This window comes from Brassica rapa, chromosome A02 (genome assembly GCF_000309985.2).
Source record: "Brassica rapa cultivar Chiifu-401-42 chromosome A02, CAAS_Brap_v3.01, whole genome shotgun sequence".
Taxonomy (NCBI): Eukaryota; Viridiplantae; Streptophyta; class Magnoliopsida; order Brassicales; family Brassicaceae; genus Brassica; species Brassica rapa.
In genome coordinates, this window is record NC_024796.2 from 25,370,315 (window position 1) to 25,392,120 (window position 21,806).

The 21,806-nt window shown below is 29.0% G+C and overlaps 3 protein-coding genes across 5 annotated transcripts; 2 read left to right on the forward strand and 1 right to left on the reverse strand.

Annotated features, from left to right (window-relative positions):
* Nucleotides 1-3,912: 3,912 nt before the first annotated feature.
* On the forward strand, nucleotides 3,913-6,241 carry LOC103853908 (LAG1 longevity assurance homolog 1). The gene is made up of 6 exons (XM_009130805.3): nucleotides 3,913-4,319; nucleotides 4,800-5,017; nucleotides 5,108-5,263; nucleotides 5,345-5,530; nucleotides 5,611-5,795; nucleotides 5,880-6,241. Exons 1-6 carry the CDS (start codon nucleotides 4,182-4,184, stop codon nucleotides 5,909-5,911), a joined length of 915 nt encoding a protein of 304 aa, XP_009129053.1. The 5' UTR covers nucleotides 3,913-4,181; the 3' UTR covers nucleotides 5,912-6,241.
* A 4,891-nt stretch (nucleotides 6,242-11,132) lies between these two features.
* Nucleotides 11,133-12,645, forward strand: LOC103853904. The gene is made up of 2 exons (XM_009130798.3): nucleotides 11,133-11,300; nucleotides 11,653-12,645. Exon 2 carries the CDS (start codon nucleotides 11,681-11,683, stop codon nucleotides 12,485-12,487), a length of 807 nt encoding a protein of 268 aa, XP_009129046.1. The 5' UTR covers nucleotides 11,133-11,300; nucleotides 11,653-11,680; the 3' UTR covers nucleotides 12,488-12,645.
* A 5-nt stretch (nucleotides 12,646-12,650) lies between these two features.
* Nucleotides 12,651-19,494, reverse strand: LOC103853907 (protein NSP-INTERACTING KINASE 2). 3 transcript variants are annotated; one of them, XM_033283982.1, is made up of 9 exons: nucleotides 18,976-19,494; nucleotides 18,748-18,880; nucleotides 18,598-18,669; nucleotides 18,376-18,519; nucleotides 13,301-13,372; nucleotides 13,164-13,223; nucleotides 12,959-13,056; nucleotides 12,744-12,840; nucleotides 12,651-12,709 (listed from the first exon to the last, which is right to left on the reverse strand). In XM_033283982.1, the coding sequence occupies exons 1-8, from the start codon at nucleotides 19,121-19,123 to the stop codon at nucleotides 12,755-12,757; spliced, it is 813 nt and encodes a 270-aa protein (XP_033139873.1). In that variant the 5' UTR covers nucleotides 19,124-19,494; the 3' UTR covers nucleotides 12,651-12,709; nucleotides 12,744-12,754. The 3 variants fall into 3 exon arrangements, with proteins under 3 accessions (XP_033139873.1, XP_018512431.1, XP_018512430.1); XM_018656915.2 differs by lacking the exons at nucleotides 12,651-12,709; nucleotides 12,744-12,840; nucleotides 12,959-13,056; nucleotides 13,164-13,223; nucleotides 13,301-13,372 and adding exons at nucleotides 17,380-17,669; nucleotides 17,784-17,881; nucleotides 18,058-18,117; nucleotides 18,197-18,268 and having other exon boundaries at nucleotides 19,006-19,485; XM_018656914.2 differs by lacking the exons at nucleotides 12,651-12,709; nucleotides 12,744-12,840; nucleotides 12,959-13,056; nucleotides 13,164-13,223; nucleotides 13,301-13,372 and adding exons at nucleotides 17,380-17,669; nucleotides 17,784-17,881; nucleotides 18,058-18,117; nucleotides 18,197-18,268 and having other exon boundaries at nucleotides 18,976-19,485.
* Nucleotides 19,495-21,806: the final 2,312 nt, after the last annotated feature.

The window sequence follows — 21,806 nt, forward strand, 5'->3', positions numbered from 1 at the left end:
CTTTACAAAATACTATTCATAGTTCATATATCATTTATGTCCATCCTATTTTTTTGTCCATCCTTTCTTAAACATCTTGAAATAACTGATGCTAATTAATAATAAATTTTTAGCTGGCAAAAAAAAAATCAAATTTGTCTAATTATCGCTTAATTTGTCTAACTGATATATATGTATTTCTCAATTCTAAAAAAATAATGTATAATATTGTATTACATTATTTAAAGAATATAAAATAAGACTACCTAACATAAATATATTTTTTAAATTTTCTTTGTGAAAATCATTATGTTGTTTGATTGTTGTACTTGATTCACATATTTGCATATATGTTTGTGATAGATGAATAACTATGTTTTTATTATCAGTAAATAATATATATTTATTATATAATATAAGAAAAATGAAATTATTTACTTTTTAAACAAAGTTGTCTCATGTTGGAGATTCGGTTATAGACATATAATATTCGAATGAGACATTTTTACAGTTATCAATCTTCTTAATAGTCAAGAAACAAATCTGAATATCATAACAATATCTCATACGATCTCTTTGTGGAATAACTGCTCTGAAGAAATTGAATTTAGACATAAAAAAGGACTCGAAATGATGTGCAAATGTGTTATCTAAGTCAACTTTACAAAGTACTACTATTCATAGTTCATATATCATTTAAGTCCTCTAAAACATCTTGAAATAATTGATGTTAATTAATAATAAACTTTTGGCTGGCAAAAAAAATCAAATTTGTCTAATTATCGCTTAAATATTTTATTAATATTGTCTAAGAAGCTTTCAATTGATATCATAGTTTAATTTTTATTAGTTTTTTGTTAATTTTAGAGGTTTTTGTATTTAAGATTTTTTTTTCATATTAAGCTTATATTTCTTTCACATAATATATATATATATATATGTCATAAAATTACCATCAAATAAGTTTTACTTATTTATTATTTTGTTTTTAATGCAAATACACTTTTTAAATAATTTAATTTAAAATAAAATTATATATTAATTTGTTGTATTCTAACAATTTGATTGATTTAATTAATTTGCTTTGGTGGATAACTTAAAAAGTTTTCATATGAATCGGAAAAGCAAGCTTATGTTGTTATATTATATTTATTTGTGTATATGGAATCTATATATAATGCTAGTGTAATAAAGAAAGAATATATTTTTTGTAACTTCAAAAAGATACATTATTATAATTTGAAATTAATCAAAATTGAATAAAGGTAATTAAATAAATCTAATTGTTTTTTTATCTTGTTTAGTTGGATTCTCATGAAAAGAAATCGATAGGTTAAACAAATGTTTCAAAATTTGTTGTGTTATTGTTTTGTCTATAAATTACAAAATTTATTAAATTGATATATTTAATTATTGCATCCTTAAATAATATTTTATTAAGATATTAGAGAACTATGTTTTGAGTTGTTCTGTCAAAATTGTACAAAAATCTATGTTTTTTCATATTTGTCACGAAAATTTATATGTTAAACTTACTTTTACAAAATTCTTAACTTTGTCACGAAAACAAAAATCTATATTTTCATATTTATCAATATTCTCACACTTTCAAAGAATATATTAGCTTAGTCACTTACTTATTTTTTTTTACAAAACAAAGTATCGGAGTTTTGAAAGTTGAATCCATATTATTGTAAATGTACATAGGAGTTTGTGATTACATATTTAGTTATTCTTGTATATGTGTTCAAGAAAGTTTCAATGGTTTAGTGGTATTTGTCATATATTTATGTCATAATAACCTGGGTTCGATCCTTTCCTTTGCATTGTTTTTTCATTTTTTACGAAAAAATAAATGAGATGACGTGGCAACTTCGGACTCTCTGATTGGATGATTTTTTGTACCTATGTGGACACTCTAAAAGGAGCTTATATCCCTTTTTTAGTATATTATTATTATTATATAGATTGGATTACACCAACTTTGAATTTAACTATAACATTTTTGTTCTAAATAATTTAAAATATTGATTAACTTTGTTATTTTCAGTTAAGTTTGTTGTTTTGGTAGACATGTAAATATATTTAGTAAAATTATGTATATCTTAATAGATATTATTTTGAGAATGGAATATAAATGATAAAATAAAGTGTTAGTGAACCAAAAGTTACATAAATAAATGTAATCATAGTATTTTGAAATATCATGCACATATATAAATTTTACAAGAGAACTAACTTATAACAATTGGTTAATATTTTTTTTTATTAAAATGTATTGAGGCATTCCACAATCTATATGTATAAAAAGAAATAAAATAATATCATAAAAGTGATATCTTTTTATTGTATTTAGAAGTTTTATTTTGGATATAATAAATCAGATTAGTTGAGTTACTTATTTTGTTAATATATTAAGTTACAGATATTCTTTCAAATTCATATTGAAATATAGTTATTTTTATTCTAATTAAGCCAAATCAAAATAGTTTTATTTATCACATTAGTTAATTTCTTCATCTTAGTTAAGTAAGTATATTTTCGTAATATTTTAATAATTAGATTTATGTTGATTTTTAAAAATATTAAAAAATAAAGTGATGAACGAACACATATCGATACACTTTTAAAATTCATAACGCATAACGATATTTAACATAAATAAAAAAATTTAAAATTCTAATTAATTTTATACCTTAAATTTATTGAAAGGTAAGCAAACAATTATTTTAAATAATATTAAACATGATAATTCTGATATACTTGGATATTTTGATTATGGTTATATTAGGTTGTACAAATATAATAAAAATTAACAAGCAAACTAAAATTTGAGAAATATAAGAAATATAAAAATTAACAAGCAAACTAAATTATAATATTTTTGGTTTACTAAAAGGATCTGGAGTTATAGAGTTATTTTATTAAAATATTTTGATTACATTGAAAATATATTCTATGTTGTGTGAGATCAAGTTTTAAAAAAGAAGTTAATTTTTTTAAAGGGAAATACCTTAGGATAGCAAGTTTATGTCACAAATATAGACTCTAAGAATCAAAATGACCAAAATGTTTTATTAAAGAGATAAATATACACTTATATCCGTACGGTTAACTAATCCAAATCTTAGGGTTAACTAATCCAAACTTTAGGGTTTAGAGTTAAGGGGTGAGGATTTGAGATTGAGTTTTAAAATTTTATAAAATAAAAAATAAATATGAAAATAGAAATTTCTAAAATAGTTTCAAAAAATATTTTTGAATTACAAAAAGAAAATTTGAAAAATAAAAAAATTAATTTTTTTTATAAAAAAATTCGAATTTGAAAACATATAATCTGTGTTTCAAAAAAAACATATAATCTAAAACAATAAAAATTCAAAAAAAAACATATAATCTAAAACTATAAAAAAAATTAATTTTTTTTATTTCTTTTATATATCTAGGATATTAGGATCCTTTTATCTATTAAATAAAATATTTTGGTCATTTTTCTCCGTATGGTCTATTTTTGTGATCAAAACTTTTAAAATGGTATGTTTAGGAGAATTGCTCTTTTTTTAATATTATGATTATTTTTTTGAACTTTTTTTGATGAAGTCACTAATATATAAATATTTTCTTTTTTATTGTATATGTTATTTGAAAATATTGAAAAAATAAATTAATAATTGTAAAAAAATATAATATTTTTATTTCATGAAAAATACTTATGTAATCAACCGTTGTAAGATATAATGTGAGTATGACCCTTGAAAAACTAATTTCTCTACAAAACAATATTGTTATATATGAAATATCTTTAAATAGTAAATTTATTTGTTTTGTAATATTTCTATGTTAAAATATTATTGGTTTGTAAAAGAAAATCACATACCATAATTGGTAAAATATTTATAATTAAAATAAATATATTACCCGTCTAGATATGGATCCATCGGATGCTGATATCCTTCCGTTTCGTCAAGGCCATTGAACTAAACAAACCTCCCCAATTTCTCTCAGAGCGACAAATCTCTCCACTAGTTCCGATCCGAACAAAAAAAATCTCATCATTGTCGTTATCAGATCAATCAAATTCTCAATCGATCGCATTTGATTAAACTTTTTCTTCTCCGAATCTGGGTCAAACCCACCGACGAGATTCCGATGTGGGTTCTTCTGATTTGACAATCTGATTGCAAAGTTCGAAACTTTCCGAGATGGGTTTCTTCGAATCGGTCAAATCGATCAACTGGGAACACGAATCGTTCCCTACTTACCAGGACTTTGTCTGTTTGCCTCTCTTCGCAGTGTTCTTCCCTTCGATACGGTTCCTTCTCGACAGATTCGTCTTCGAGGTACATTACTTTTTGATTCGTTGTCTCTATGAATCGCATTTAATACAGAAAGTACATGTCTTTGACATCTTATAGTATATATATACAGTATGTACATCTCTCTCTCTCTTAATGTCAAGTTTCTACTTTTAGTAACGACCCTTGTGAGTAATCATTATTATTACTGACTCGTGTCTCTGATTGAATCTTGCTTATCGATGCACTGTTGATGAAGATTGTAGGATAATATTTTTATTTTCATTTTTGTTCAATCTATGTTGATGAATAAATAGATCTGTCTTTTATGTGTAACTTGAATGCTACGTTTCTACTTTTAGTAACTACCCCTTGTGAGTAATCATCACTATGTACACACACATACAGTATGTGCATCTCTCTCTTGTATGTAATTTTAATACTGAGTTTTTAATTTTAATTAGCAATGTTGATTGTAAGAGAAAGTTTTAATTTTTATGGTTTGGTTCCGTGTTGATGAAATAGAAAGTGGGAAGGTTGTTGATTTATGGAAAGCAGAGTCCGAAAAAGAATGACAAGAAGACGAAAATCAGAAAATTCAAAGAATCAGCTTGGAAGTGTATCTACTACCTCTCAGCTGAGGTGCTTGCCTTGTCTGTGACATACAACGAGCCTTGGTTTACAGACACTCTCTACTTCTGGATTGGTCCTGGAGATCAGATTTGGCCTAATCAACAGATGAAGTAAGAGTTTTCGTTGGTGGTGGGATTTTGCTAGAGATATGATCGATCACTAATGAAACCATCTTCTTGTTATTTATATGTTGCTTGCAGGATAAAGTTGAAGTTCTTATATATGTATACAGCTGGGTTCTACACATACTCTATCTTCGCGTTGATCTTTTGGGAAACAAGACGTTCTGACTTTGGTGTTTCGATGGGTCATCATATCACTACTGTTATCCTCATCGTCCTCTCCTACATCTGCAGGTAAATGTTACTACATATATTGTGTTAAAGAGGAAAGGTAACTATCTATCTATCTTTACATTCTTTTGTTTGGTTTATTAGATTCTCTCGTGCTGGTTCTGTTGTTCTTGCACTCCATGACGCGAGTGATGTGTTCCTTGAAGTTGGGAAGATGTCCAAGTACAGTGGATTTGAGGGTATAGCGGCCTTTTCGTTTGTTCTTTTTGCTTTGTCTTGGGTCCTTCTACGTCTCATTTACTATCCTTTCTGGATCCTTTGGAGCACGAGGTTTGTTTATATACTACAACTTCTCTATCTTGAATGTTTTTTATTAGACTTGTGTTTAATAAGGTGTTGGTGAGTTGCAGCTATCAGATTATTATGACTGTGGACAAGGAAAAGCACCCAATCGAAGGACCGATCTACTACTACATGTTCAACACTCTCTTGTTTTGTCTGCTTGTGCTTCACATATTCTGGTGGGTTTTGATTTACCGGATGCTTGTGAAGCAAGTACAGGATCGAGGCAAGCTTAGCGAAGATGTCAGATCCGGTATGTTTAGTGAAAATCTTATTTGACTATGTATGATATGCATGTTTTGGATGGTTAACCAAGTTTGTGTATGTATTTCTGCAGATTCTGAAAGTGATGATGAACATGAAGATTGATTGCAACTTTGGGACACTCTGTTTTTATAAACAGAGGACTTTCAGGCTTCATTTCATCATCTTTCTGGTTGTTTGCTAAAATTTAAAAGTGGGGAGGATCTTAACCAGAACAAACCGCTTTTTAAATTGATCGGATAACTTTGGGAATTGCATTTTTGGATCGGTTTTCTCAAGATTTTGTTTAGACATTGTTTCACTTGTTTTTTTCTTCTCTAGTGTTATTTTATGGACATCTTTTGTTATTTTGGAATAACACAATTTCTTGTATCACCGAATGTCATAACATTTTGACTAGTTAAGTGAATAATTCTCAGAGTTTAATATTTTAAATTCTAGTGATAAATTTCAATGGCTACGACTGATATGTTTTTTTTAAATCCGATATCCAAGTTATTTAATACTATTACTACTGTAATTTTAAAAATAAAAATACATAAATAACTGGGAATATCTTCTAAAAAACTCTAAAATGATTTTTCTACTAGAGAAACACACAAGAGTAAACCAAAAGATATTTCATCAAAAAAGTATTCAAAAATAAAAAGATTTTCATAGCATTACTATGTAAATATACAAATATAAATAAATATTAAGAAAAACCAAATTATTTTTTAAACAAGAAATTGAATCGAAATTTTTATTAATTTTTTTTATAAATCTGAAAAATATATGAATCTGTTTTACTATTTATTTTTAGATCTTAATTATTATTATTTTAAAAAATCTTAAACTTCGCCTCCAAGGCTCCAACCTACCATTCAAATCAAAACTCTAAATATAAATTAGTTAATTTAGGGATAATATTATTTTGAATGTCTTTAAAAAAGTTTATTTTAGCTATTTTGATTTTTATGTGCTATTTTTGATAAAATATTTTTTTAATAGCTATGATAGCTTATTTTTTAATAATTCAGTTTGAATAATAAACAACTAAGTGGTTGTGAGCGAATTCGCGGACATAAATTTGATGTAAATAACTGATGAATATTTAGTAATAAAAAATACTTGTAAAATTATATAGGTAATTATCATATTTACTTCTCCAATATATATTATGCATCTTCTTCAGCTTCTTTTTATTTATTTGTTTGTTATAATTAAGTTTTTTTATTAAATGTTTGCTTATGTTTTCCTAATTTTTACATATTTTTTGCTAAATATTTATTTCTCTCTCTAAATAGTAATACAAATTATACAATCAATGAACCAAAAATTCATCTTATAATTTTTTTTAGTCATAACATTACCTTATTCACTTTATTATTTGATTTAAGTGCAATTCTTTTAATCAAATTTCTTACATATTCCTTGAAATAGAATTCGTCTAATCTTTAAAATCTAATTATTTATAAAAACATATATAAATATTATAAAAAATTAATAATCATTAAAGATACGATTATACGCTTGAACAAGCACGGAACGCACCAGGCTTGGGAACGCACCATTTCTCAGCCACACACCATTTCTCCTCAGCCGGCAAAGAAGTATGTGGCTTTCTCCTCGAACTGCAGTAATTGACGAGAAGCACTAGGATCAAGAGGTAAAAAAGAGACTTCATTCTTTTTTTTCTTGGTGAGAGCATTTTTTATCGGGTGAGTTAGAAATATATTAAATTTGCAGATATAAATATTATATGAAAATTTATATTATGTATTAGAATATCATAAAATTTCCATAAATTTGATATAAAAATAACTGATGAATATTTAGTAATAACAAATGCTTGTAAAATTATATATGTAATTATCATATTTACTTCTCCAACATATATTATTCATTTTCTTCAGCCCCTTTTATTTTATTTTTGTTATTATTTCGTTTTTAATGAAATTTTTGCTATGATCAGCAGCTGCTAATAAAAATATATGTTTTTCTAATTTTTACATATTTTTGCCAAATATTTATTTCCCGCTCTAAATAATAATACAAATATACAATTAGTGAACCAAAAATCCATCTTATAATTATTTTCAATCATAATATTACCTTATTCACTTTATTATTTGATTTAAATGCAAAAATAATAATAATTAATGTTCTCATATGTTCTTTTAAATATAATTCGTCGAATCTTTAAAGCCTAATTATTTATAAAGCATTTATTTATAAGAAATTAATTATTATTATAGATACGATTATATTTTTATATGAATATAGAATCATTATATCGATTTCTATAAATTATTTTTATTCATTATTTTATGTAATATAAATATAAAATATTTGATCAAACATTATTACACTTTATAATTTTGAAAATTAGCTACTATATATTATTATTTGTAATATCATTTAGGGTTTTTGGCAAGTGATAGTAATTAGTTTTAGAGAAATTCTCTCAAATAGACATTTTTAAGTTTTTGTCACCAAAATAGACCTCAAAAACTAAAATGACAAAAATAGTATTACTTTTTTTTGAAAATTTTAAATTTTTTTATTTTTTTTAAATTTGAAATCATATCCCCTAAACTCCACTCCTCAACTCTAAATCTCAAACCCGAAATCCTAAACCTCACCCCTTAACTCTAAACCCTAATGTCTAGATTAATTAACTTTAGGAGTATAAGTGTATTTTTTTTTGATAAAACATTTAAGTCTATTTTGGTTATTTTTATTTTAAAATTTTATATTTGTGACAGAAACTTTTTTAGGTATATCCTAGGAAATTTCTCTTAGTTTTAGGCTCAACTTTTATAATTGTATTAACAGTAATTAAAATTCTAATGGAACAAAAAATTTAGACAAAATCTTAATGGGAGAAACTCAATTTCTAAATGTTTTTTTTTCCTTCCAATTTTTTCTTTTTTTTTCTAATCTAATATCCAAGTTTGGCAGAAACAGAGTCAACACTCTGGGCTGAGGCACATGTACTAAAAGAAAATAGGAGAGTATTATCAGTCGAGCCTACAACCCTTCCATCGGTCCCAGGAAGATGGTGTTTCATAGATGGCTCTTGGAAGGAAAATGATACTTTCTCAGGACAAGGTTGGCTCAGTACTTTAGAAAGTTTTGATGGGTTGTTGGGGGCGAGGAATGTCCGGGCTTGTCTCACTCCTCTGCATGTAGAGATGGAATCCTATTATAGGAAATGGAATGTGTGAAAAATTTACGTCAATTTCAGGTTACGTTTGCAACGAATTATTCTCAATTGGTAAAGATGGTTTCAGAACCAGAAAAATGATCAGCATTTGCAAATTATTTGGAGGATATCAAGACTCTGAGAGAAAGTTTCATTAGATCAGAGATCATCTATGTACCAAAGACGCAAAATTCAAAGGCGAATAGTCTAACACGCAGTGTCAAGAAACAACCGTATTTTATCGTTCACATGGATCAGGATCTCCAAGTGTAGTTCACAGAGTCAGTATGAATCTGTAATTGATGACAAAAAAAAAAAATCTGATATCCAAGTTTAGTAATACTACTAGTATTATTGCCCGTGCCTAGCACGGGTTGATTTATTGTCTTTCAATTCTTTTATTTTTCTGATAAAGAAAATTATTTGACCAAAAACAATTAATATATCTATATATCAAAATATAAAATATAGCTAAAATACTATATGTGATCCAGTATTTTTAGTTTTCGATGATCCATACATACAGTTACAAATACTTAATTTAATATAAATTCAGAAAATGATGAAGTGCATGTAGTAATTTATACAGTGTTTCCAATCTTTATTATCTTACAATTTTTTTATGATTTTATTGATATGAAATGTTTAATTATCTATTTTTAAACATGTACTTAAGATCAACCTATATTGGTTGTTTTTATAGTTTTATTTGTTTTTAAAGCTTAAAATTTTACAAATTTACCTTGCTTTTCTATTAAAACGTTTTTGTATTATTAGGCTTTCTGGAAAATTATATGTTTAATTTAAAAATATTAATTCTTTCGTTTTTAGCTATTTGTAAAAACTACTTGAAAAAATAATAGAAAATTTGAGAAATTTCAAAATTAATTACAGAAACTATTGGAAATTTTGAAACTGTTTTAACACATGATATTGACTAAGACAGCCTAAATGGTCAAGCAATAATGTCGAATATTTTAAGGCCTTAATTTGTTTGATGCGTAAAAACTACTGTAAAAAAAAAGCAAAACAAAATTATTTTCTTACCTGAAATTTTGACTGGTCACAAGTTTTGCATCTGATTTATCTAACCCACTCGTCTTCAACCTTCTTTTTTGTGAAAGGACTTGTCTTCAACCTTCGCCAAATTTATCCTAGAATGGATCTCATCTAATTTTCAATCAGCTTTGATTTCTCATGCATCTCTGCAGCAAACAAAAATAATTTATAAACTGAACAATATAAATATCTGTGCTTTTTTCTTTCAAAAAATATACCTATGCTTTTTTTAGTTTATTCATCTTTTGGAGAATTAGCTAAACTTATGAATTCCTCATACAACTGCAGGAATACTGCAAATTCTGGAAGCCATGCAACAAAATACTTAGGTTAGAAGGATATCTCCATATTACCTTACTCATATCAATCTCTTCCAACATGATGATTTCAAATTGATGCTTTGAAAAAGGTTTAAAGACGCATGTATATTGATCAAAATATGCATGGTTTAGAAAATCTTGTGGTAATGGATTAGTTGTTTCTTTAGGATCAGAAAACAGAAGGAAGAACTTGGTGCAGAAAACAGAAAGAAGATATGAATAAACCAGTGAATTAAAATTGAAAATTTAGGAGAGGTAATGGATCAGTTGTTTCTTTGAGCAACTGAAGATAGTAGAAGAACGGTATCACTTTAATGAAGCTTATATATAAATTTGTTGATGATCGAACTGATTTCAAAGTTATTTATTTATGGTATAAACCGTTTATGTGAAAGAGGTTTTTAAAATCAGTATGCTTAGAAACTTGTTGATGACGTTTTTAAAATTATTTCTAAGCAGTTTACGTGAAAATGGTGGAGATCGTGGCCTCAAGTGAAAAACGGTGATGAAACTTTATTTTTTAATTACGGGAAACTTTGTGCTAATGATTTTTACTCTTTTTCAATTAATCTAATTCTTAACATACAAAGCATACTTAACGGAAAGTGAAACTGAATGGGTCAAGTATTTAATATTGATTTTTCTGCTTTTTTTTTTAAGTTTTGCTAAGTGTCAGATTTTGATTCGCCATGCGACTTGAGCTTTAGTATATAAGGGATTACTATTGTATTTTACAAAAAATAAAAGTACATAAATGAATACGCATTAACTTGAGGCGGCGCACAATAGAGTCTCACGCACCTGTGAGGTTTTGTTTAAGTTAAAAGGTTTAAGCTAGGCATCTCTCATAAAAGCTGTCTTGGTCGAGAAGACAGAGAGAAACTCTCTCTTGTTCGGTTCCTTGTTCGCCGATTCTACTGCGAAAAAGGTATTGCCACTTCCTTCGCTAATCGATCTCGCCTCTCGATTCGTTATACATGTTGCTCGATTCGATAGGATTCTCAGATCTATTTTTGTGATGAAAGTCGACTTCTTTCTGAGCTCTCAAGTTAGTTTAACGGTGTCCTAATATAGGATGTAATCATATGTTATGATTAGATGATTGCTCTCTTTTGGTTATTTCTTGTGGATATAATAAGATACAAGTCTGCTTCTAGTTTAGTTTTGTGCTGCTGGTTACATGTCTTTGTAATCTCTCTCTCACTCATAGGAGTCTAAAGTCTCTTATTATTTGGAGCATGTCTTATTAGTATGTTTACATGTTTCTGTATTTTTATTAGGTTTGTGAGACTTGGGTAGAGCTAAGAAATGGAAGACGTACTAACAGAGAACCCTCCACCTTCAAGATTCTTCCAAGAAGATCTCAACAACTTCACCCCCTCTCCTGAACCTCCCCTCCCATCTCCTTTCATCGTCTTCTCAAACCCCAAACCCGAACTCCCCCTCAAACCATCTCTCCTCATCATAGCCCTCTCTTCACCTTCCCTACACATCTTCCACAGCTGCTTACCTTCAAAGACTCTCATCGGAACCCTCATCATCCCCGAGCTCCCCTTCTCCGGAAACACCGTAGAGCCTTCTTTACAAGACAAGTCCTGCAACATATACTCCTTAAGTGATAACAACAACAAGAACTCGGTCCTTTTGGTTTCTGTTCAGCTTCCTGTCTCTCCTGAACGGTCCAACCTGGTCTCGAGGCTGCTCATTGGCCAAGACATTGTCCCTGAGAGGGTTATCATCTTGGACTCCATTCAGAGCCGTAACTTCAGAGGGAGGCTCTCACCGGATGAAGCATTGACTGCTAAACTCGAGACATCATCTGAGAAGAAAGCAGCAGCAACGTCTCGGTTGAATCTGGATTACTTTCCATCAGGTAGTGTTATCGATGGTCTGAGTGCTTCGCTTTTGAGCAGATGTCAGCTGAAGAATATCAGAGGGACGTTGGTGGTCTCATGGCCCGAGTTTGATCCTTCTGTGGTGAGATTTGTTGGTGGTCTGCTGAAGAGTATTGTCCCGGGTCTGGATATCAAAAGTGTGGGAAAAGATCTGGAGATGTACTCTTCAAGAAGTGGTCTTAAGAAGGATGCTTGGCTTGACTCTGATCTATATACATGATTCAAAGATCGCTTCTTAAAAATGTTGTTTCTTATGTAATGGGTTTTAGCTTTTCTTGGACAAAACAGAGACCTTAGGTATGTGTTGTTCTCATTGCAAACAGTCTTGTTTCTTCTCTTTCGGAAAAAAATGATCATGCTGAGATTATTTCAAGTTTATCAAATAAAGTCTAAGCTTTTACATCTTTATTATCACAATCTTCTAATACAGTTTAATCTTAATTTTTTTTTTTTTTGAACAACAGTTTAATCTTAATAAAAAGCAAAGCTAATGAATGATCAACAAGCAAATACATGCAAGGCTTAAACCGAATTGTACCGTGAATTTCTGGTTTATTGTTCCTCCATCAGATGCTTCATCAAAACAACAAAGAAAGTGAAAAGAAACCTATCTTTAGCTTACAGTCTCTAGAATTCAAAAGATCGCATAATATTTTTTCTTTTCAATGTTAAAATTTTAGATTTTACTTACGGTCAGAACTGCTGAAGATAAGTGACTTTGTTTTAGGATGAGTCTCGTTGCACTCTTCCTCGTTTCCAGTTGAACATATCTGAGGATTGCCCATTACGCTGCAATATCACAAGTAGATTAAATGTTATTTAAAGGACACCGTTTTTTTTTCTCTGCACAGAGTAAAACAGAACAAACAAATCTTGTTTTTCATAAATAGACTTACTTGAATGTATTGGCATGTAAGGTTGGAGCTGCTCCACTCAAGTTGCTGTAAGATAGATCCCTACAGAACTAATTATGATATAAGCAAAATATTCATAGAAGAAAAATAAAAATAAAAATAAAATAACAAGAATGTACAAAAGAATTAGTCGGGTCATGTTTGCCACCGAGGTAGGAATTGTTCCTGTCAGGCTGTTATTGTTCAGCTTCCTGCACCACAATTTTCAACACAAAACAACTCCATATATATAATTATAACAACTATTAATATAAACTATGGTAAAAAAAAATTAGAAAAATAATGGGTAATCTTATAAGTACTGAAAATTTTTGGAATGAGAAAGAGTAGATGGAGTTGGCCACTGAAGATATTGTTAGAGAGATCAAGTGTTTTGAGTTTCATCAGTTTCCCAATCTCTGGAGGGATATTTCCTGTGATGTAATTGTTCTGCAATAGCCTTTTATATGTATATCCAAAAAGATGATAATTAGAAAACTAAAATAAACAACAAAACTAAATTATTAATAGATGAACACTGACACAGTCTCAAGATATGTTAAATTGCCAATACTTGGTGCAAGAAGAGTTCCTGAAAAATTCTGGTTTGCAGCTTCTCTACATACACCATATAATTAAAGACTGTAAGTCAACTCATGCTTGTATTATATATTTTGTATTTATGTGCTTATATGCTTGGGACAAAATTATCAGGAGAGCAAGTGATCAAGTTCCAGCTACAAGGATCAGCCGCTGCCATGTTCCAGTCCATTAGAACTCCATGAGGATCAGTCAGTGAGCTCTTGATTTCTACTAGAGCAAGAACTAGAGAAGAAACAACAACAACAAGAATAAAAACATTTTATATGAAGAAAAGAAACAAGGATTTGGAAAGAACAAGATTTTTTTTTTTAAAGAAAAAGAAAGAAGATTTTGTTATGAATATTGCCTTCATAGTTAAAAACGTATGTAAGCTCTGCAGGAGAAAGAAAGAGGAAAACGATGCAGAAGAGGATTGAAGAGAACAACGCATAACTCTTTTCTTTTTTTTTTCTAAGCACCATCTTTGTCTGAATCAAAACTTGTTTTCCTTGCACTCAGACTTGTGTGTTAGCGTATAGACAAAAAGATTGAATGACAACTAAGGCGAGAGAAGATTTGTGGTGTGCAAGAAAATCTGGTTCCCGTGAATGAGATTCTTATTCCTCGAGAATGTTTTAACTCATTTGTTCTATATTCATTTTTTGTGACACTTCTTTATTCTACTTAATATTCATTATTATTGTTTTCTAGTGTAATATTTCTTTGATGTATATTATATGCTTGCACTATGAATTTTGGTAGAATAAGCCGACTAGCTACCCATAGCAAGGGTTTTTTTTCTAACCAAAATCGATATATACAATTGTGTGTAATGAACATCCAAGGAATGATTTTTGGAGTTGTTACTTTGTCCAACTCTCTTCTCCATTCTATGATATCAGTCTTAAAACTTTAGGTTTGGTGATCTCTTAGCTAAAATTTTCCTTCATCTTATTTGCACCTAAATAAAACTCTATAGTGACTTATTTTATTATATATATCTTATACCTTCGATTAACTTATCTTATTTTAAATATGTAATGTAATTTATCATTATTTCCAGCTAAACAGCTTGGTCAGGAACAAAATGAAAGGAAATAACAAGGTATGTTTCTGAGGAAGAACAAATAAACAGTTAATAGCTTTCATGATAGCGGAATATCAGTTAAAAAGGGTTTTAAGACCATCTCCAATGTTTTCTCTATTTTTACCTCTAAAATAGAGATGTGTTTCTCTTTAATATATTCTTCTATCTTTTCTTATAAAAACAATATTCTCAAAAATGTATCATGGCTTGAGTTCGATCATTCTGTGGTGAGATCTGTAGGTGTCTGCTGAAGAACACTGTCCCGATTCATCAAGACTATGGACAACGATCTGGAGAAGTACTCTTCAAGAACTGGCCTTAAAAAGGATGTTTGGCTGGACTCTGATCTATATACATGATTCAGAGGTGACCATGACTTGCTGCTCAAAAAGTTTGTTCTTGTTTTTTATGTAATGGCTTAGCTTTTCTTGGACTAAACAGAGACCTTAGGTGTGTGTTGTTCTCATTGCAAACAGTTTTGTTTCTACTCTTTGGGAAACATGATCATGCTGAGATTATTTATAGTTTATTAGAAAATTACATTTTGTCAGTTACAGAGCTAAATCGTAGTTTAGAAGAGTTATCACATTATCTATATCAGTTTAGTAATTTATAGACTATATGGTTCATTTGGAAAGCTGATAATAACGATGGTGTACTCCAAAAAGAGCACACGATATAGTAAACTAGGCATGATATAAAATCCTATATTCCAACCAAAAAACTTGAACTAAATAGGCTGAATTTTATTCGATTCGAGATGTAATATATTTTAATGGATCTTGTAAATATTACAAAATATATCCAAAAATGGAATTTATAAGTAGTACAAAACATGTCTGAACTTGAAGTGTTATTAACCCAAACCGAAAAACTAAAGAACGATATGAAGATCCAAATTAATATTCAGTATAATCTTTTTGAAACATAAACAAGTATTTCAATACTCAGTTCAATGCTTTTGATATAATATGTAAAAATAGTTATTTAAAACTTAAATAAATATCTTAAGTATTTAATTCCATGTCAATTTTTGATATAATACCCGTAAATGTCTGAACCTAAACCGAAACAATCTGAATCCAATTATCTTACTATATATTAATTGAGAATTCAATTAAGTGACTTGTGCTTAAGTAGGTGTCATTCATAGGTGAAGTTTAGAATTATTTTTTTTAATTTGATTGGTTGTTAGTATTTGAATTTTTATTTATTTAATTAAAGTTTTAAAAAGGAAACTAATCCTAGAACTTCCTAATCTAACCTATATTAGCGTACAAACAATTAAACATTTTAAGATAAAAGAATTAACATAATTTGTTTATAGAAACAACTGAATATCATAGATTACATTATAGAAATTTAAATAAATACATGTGGTATGATAGAAATAATTATATAAACGATTTTAACATATTTATATTAACAGTGGATGCAATAAATTATAGATTACAAAAAAAAACTAATTAACCTAAACCTAATAATATTTTGTTGTACTCACTATATATATATTTTCTAAAATGTGTCCAATGAATGTAAAACAGTCAAATATACAATTTTAAAAACATTCATTCATTTTTCAGTGACAAATATTGATTGTATAGTTGAGTTATTACTTTCAGAAATGATTAAAGTATTTGTATATTTAAAAACAGAAAAATATATAGTAAGTCGTTAAAAGTAATATTAATTAATGAAAATATTTATTATAATATAAAATTAAAAAAAATGGAACATTATAGTAATACGAGACTGAAGTTAATATACTCTATTAATATAATTCTTATAGCCTTGACTATAATAAAATAATTATATGGTAAATTTTTAAAATAATATTAATCAATGAAATTTTTTATTATAATATAAATTAAAAAAAGAGAACAATATATTAATACATGACTAGAGTTAAGACTCTATTGATATAGTTGTGATTATAATAAAATTGACATGCTTACTTTGTATTAGGTAAAAAGGAAGGATACATATATAAAACATCAGTGAAGAATAATAAAACTTGTTTATTATATTCTTGATTGTATTCTTTGTTATTTTATATTTTTACGTACTTAATTTTTTATATGTTTGCCGAAATACATGTGTTTTACAAATTACTATAATTGTTAATTAATTATTTGTAACTATTTTACTTCTAAAAAAATAAAGTGATAGACAAAATAATGCGAAAATAGAAAGTGTTATAAAATAAATTTTTGTTCATTAATATCTAGCTTTTTTATTAATCAAAACATATGTCATAAAAAGAATTTTTGGAAACTTATAATAAAATTATTAGAATGAACAATATATCTCAATAATCTTCTAAGATTAATTTTCAAATTATTTAAAATAAAAAGGTTATTTTAATAGTTATGATTATTATTCAAAATTATAAACATAATATATAATTTTCATGAAATATTTATATCTGCGAAATAGTGGACAACCACCTTGTATATGGTTACTTTATGAGTTTTATGATGTATTATAAATTATAACTAAATTTTAAGTGTTATTAACTGATCTCAATCAGTGTCTATAAAATATTAGAACGGAACCTAAGAAGATGCAACCGAAAATCCGAGAAACCCAGCCCATACCCGAGTAGGTACTCGAGCACCATGCCTATAGAAAACTATGCCGTGAAACAGCTTGTGTACAAATCTTGTTTATTAACATTCCATAACTTTTGTATCTATTATACTGGTAACATTCCCAAATAAAGCCTAAGCTTTTACATCCTTATTAATAAAAACCAAAGACAATGATCAACAAGCAAATACATGCAAGGCTTAAACCAAATTGTACCGCGAATTTCTGATTATTTGTTCCTCCATCAGATGCTTCATCAAAACAACAACAACAAAAAAAAAAACTATTTTAGCTTACGGTCTCTATAATTCAAAACATTTCATAATCTTTTTCCTTTGTATGTACAAATTTTAGATTTTACTTACATTCAGAACTGGTAAAGGTAAGTGAGGTTGGTTTATGATGAGTTCCGTTACAGTCTTCCTCAGTTCCAGTTGAACAAATCTGAGGATTGCCTATTACACTGCATCACAAGTGGATTAAATTTTATATAAAAGATATATTTTACACGCTTAATATACTTATTTAATTATGGTAACATACAAATGTGGATACGCTGGAGAGAAAAATGAATTATTTTTTCTTTGAACAAAGTAAAACAGAACAGCCAAATATTCGTTTTTATAAATAGACACCTACTTGTATGCAATGGCATGTAATCTTGGAACTGGTCCACTCAAGTTATTGTAAGACAGATCCCTACAAAATTTATTATGAAATATATAAGCAAATATACATAGGAAGAAAATAAAAAGAAAATGAAAGAACGAGAATGTACAAAAGAATTAGTTGGGCCATGTTTGCCACTGAGGTAGGAACTGTTCCTGTCAGACTGTTATTGTTCAGCCTCCTGCTCAACAATTTTCAACAAAAAAAAACACTCTCCAGATATAATAACAACAACTATTATTATAAACTATCCTAAAAGAGATTTGGAAAATTAATGAGTACTCTTACAAGTATTGAAAACTTGTAGAATGAGAAAGTGTGGGTGGGATTTGACCAGTGAAGTTATTGTTAGAGAGATCAAGTGTTTTGAGTTTCATCAGTCTCCCAATCTCAGGGGGGATATTTCCTCTGATGTTATTATTCTGCAAGAGCCTTTTTGTGTGTATTCAAAAAATAATTAGTAAACTAAAATAAACAACAAAACTAAGTAACTAAGAGATGAACACTGACACAGTCTGAAGATATGTTAAATTGCCAATACTTGATGCAAGAGTTCCTGACAAGCTCTGGTCTGAAGCTCCTCTATATACACATAAAGGTAAAGGCTATAATTAAGTAAAACCATGCTGACATTATATATGTGTGTATGTATGTGCTTACATGCTTAGGACAAAACCGTCAGGAGAGCAAGTGATCAAGTCCCAGCTACAAGGATCAACTGCTGCGTTGTCCCAATTTACTAGAACTCCACGAGGATCAATCAGTGAGCTCTTGATTTCTATTAGAGCAAGAACTAAAAGAGGAAATAAGAACAACAAAACATGTTTTTAGGAAGGAAATAACAAATATTTAATTAGAAAGAAAGCAGATTTTATTAATGAATATTACCTTCAAAGTTTTTTTGCCAAGGAATATTACCTTCATACTTAACACCGTCTGAAAGCTCTGCCGGAGGAAAAAAGAGTAAAAAGATGCAGAAAAAGGTTGAAGAGAACAAAGCATAACTCTTTTTTACTTCTCTTCTTCTGTTCACCATCTTTGTCTGAATCGAAACTTGTTTTTCTTGCACTCAGACTTGTGTTCGTACTTTCTAAGGTGAAGATTTGAGACGTTAGCGTATTAGACAAAAAGATCGAAATACAAATAAGGCGGGAGAAGATTAGTGGTGCGCAAGAGAATTTGGTTCCCGTGAATGAGATTCTTATTCCTCGAGAATGCTTTAACTCATTCGTTCTATTTTCTCTATTAAATATACATAATTATTGTTATCGTGTGTTAATATTCTATTGACGTATTACATACCTAACGGCTAACTATTGCATGGAATATATGCTTGCACTGTCATGAAAAATGAGCATAGGTGTATAGTATAATTTGTAGACCTATACTTATTCCAACGATTGCATGCATGGAATATATGCTTGAGCGTAGTAATTGAATTAATCAGATAAAGGAACATCTTTTAAGTAGGGGTGGGCAAAATACTGAACTTTAAGTAGGGATGAGGAAACTATTTAAGACTTAAATACTAAAATTAATTTGGTCCCGGTAACGTATTATATATAAGTGTACAATGTTGACCTACCAGAGCGGGTCCTGACATTTTGGTGGCTAGAAGCTAAAGAAAAAAAATGCTGGTTCATAAAGTTTAGGAGTTTCAGTTTTTTTTTAAGGTGCCTCACCATTGAAATTGCTTGAGACTTTATTAATGCTTCTTCTCTTTTCTTTTCTATTTTTTTTTCAGCAATTCCCATCTTTTTTCTTATTTTTTAGGACCCATACTTTTGTAACGATTAAAAAATTATGAATATATATGTAGAAAATATGAATAAACACATTTAAATAATCATGAATATATATGTAGAAAATATGAATAAACACATTTAAATAATCATGAATATATATGTAGAAAATATGAAACCAAGATAATTATATATGTAAAAAAAAGATAATTATATGAAACCACAGAACGTCAACTCTAATATATGTATTTGACTCTACAAAAGGCCAAAAGAAGTTGACAAGTTTAAAAAGTAAGAAAAAAATTCTATAACAGAAGTATAAAATAATGAAAATACCATGATAGATCAAAAAGAATATGAGATGACGATTCAGTCTAGAATTTCAGAAAAAGAAATCGATGATTCAGATAATAGGATTTAGGAAGATGATATCAATTAAGGATAGGTTTAGCTAGACTTTCAATCTTCAAGGCGACAGTAGCAAAAAAAGGTTATTAGTTTAGGTTTAACCAAAATTTCCTTTTTTGTTTTACTTAAATTAAATTTTACAATAAAAAACATTATTGCGAATAAGGACAATCAAACACGTACGGGACAGACCGCAAATAATCTGAAACACTGAGCATCATTATCCCAAAACCCTTTAAAGGTCTCTTAATTAATTTTTAATGGTTTTTAAGAGACTTAGAAAGAAATTTAAACATTTAAGTGGTTTATTGCAAGTTTCTTAATTATGGGTTCTTAAAAAAAAATTATAACACTTTCATTACAACAAACTTTACCACAATGCACAATAAAAAAAACTTCCAATTGATCAATGATATTGTACTAACCAGTAGCTATTGGTTTCTTTGTGTCTTTGTTGAGTCCTTTGGTAGATGCCATGACTGCTTCGAAGATCCCAGCTTTTCTCCATGTGGGTCTGTGTAAAGATGACATTTTTATAGCCCAAGACTTGAAAGCTGAATTCGCCTCTCTCACCCATGGAAGGAAACGCTCAAAGACAGAGCATTTAAGTCAAGTTTGGATTCATCAGTGGAAGTGAGACTACGAAGTGGAATGTTGTGAGAGGGAGCCATGAGTTGTTCAAATGCTGGAGATGACAAAAAGAAAACAGAGGAGGTTAAGAGCAAATAACAAGTCTATACGAATGTTCTCAAGCTGCAACAAACACAATGTCATGAAAGTTTTTTTTTTTTTTTTTTAATTTTTTTTTTTGGGCATACCAAATAATGCCTGTTAATAGAATTTTTTTTTTTTTTTTTTTAAATTTAACCTTTATTTCTTTTATTTATAAACATTACAAAAGAGAACTATTCTATTGCTAGTTACTAAAAGAATGAGAACCAAGTAGAGAGAAAGGAGATAGTCGAGGGAAGATTTCGCTGTGCCCTTGACAAAGAGTCTAACTTGGCTCGGATCAGACGCTGAATTTCAGCAATAAGAGAAGCCGGAGGCCGTGAAATCTGTGAGTGAATCCTAGAGTTCCTCTCCTTCCATATCATATAGACAGAAGCTTGATACGACAGCCGGAGAATAAGATTAATATTGTTGTCCTGAGTGGGACTTTTGACCCACCTGAGTCCTTCCTCAAACAATGGAGGAGGAGAAAGATGGAGTCTAGAGTAGAAGAAAGACCAGACCTCCCTACTATAAGGACAATCAAAGAAGATATGTTGCCTACACTCATCGCTGCTGCCACAGAAAAGACATAAAGGAGATACAGAAACCCCCCAACGCCTCATTCTGTCTCTAGTTGACAGTCTATCAAGAGCTGCTAGCCACAAAATAAAACCATGCTTAGGAATCATACCTGCAAACCAAACTGACCTATACCAAGGTACTGTCGGAGACTGATTATACAAGTAATTCCACATGGCTGAAGAAGAAAAACTATCTTTAGGAGCGTTCCCTCCAATTTGCCAAAGATAGCGATCATCCACTTCAGAGTTAAAAATATCAACCGGATCCGGCAAA

Excerpts from the sequence above, each read along its gene's own strand:
- LOC103853904 (XM_009130798.3), top strand. The coding sequence starts at position 11,681 with ATGGAAGACGTACTAACAGAGAACCCTCCACCTTCAAGATTCTTCCAA.
- LOC103853908 (XM_009130805.3), top strand. The coding sequence starts at position 4,182 with ATGGGTTTCTTCGAATCGGTCAAATCGATCAACTGGGAACACGAATCG. Across the intron at positions 4,320-4,799 it reads TCGACAGATTCGTCTTCGAG|AAAGTGGGAAGGTTGTTGAT; the intron begins GTACATTACTTT and ends TTGATGAAATAG. Across the intron at positions 5,264-5,344 it reads GTCCTCTCCTACATCTGCAG|ATTCTCTCGTGCTGGTTCTG; the intron begins GTAAATGTTACT and ends TTGGTTTATTAG.
- LOC103853907 (XM_018656914.2), bottom strand. The coding sequence starts at position 19,123 with ATGGTGAACAGAAGAAGAGAAGTAAAAAAGAGTTATGCTTTGTTCTCT. Across the intron at positions 18,670-18,747 it reads GACGGTTTTGTCCTAAGCAT|AGGAGCTTCAGACCAGAGCT; the intron begins GTAAGCACATAC and ends ATGTGTATATAG. Across the intron at positions 18,269-18,375 it reads TCTACAAGTTTTCAATACTT|GAGGCTGAACAATAACAGTC; the intron begins GTAAGAGTACTC and ends ATTGTTGAGCAG.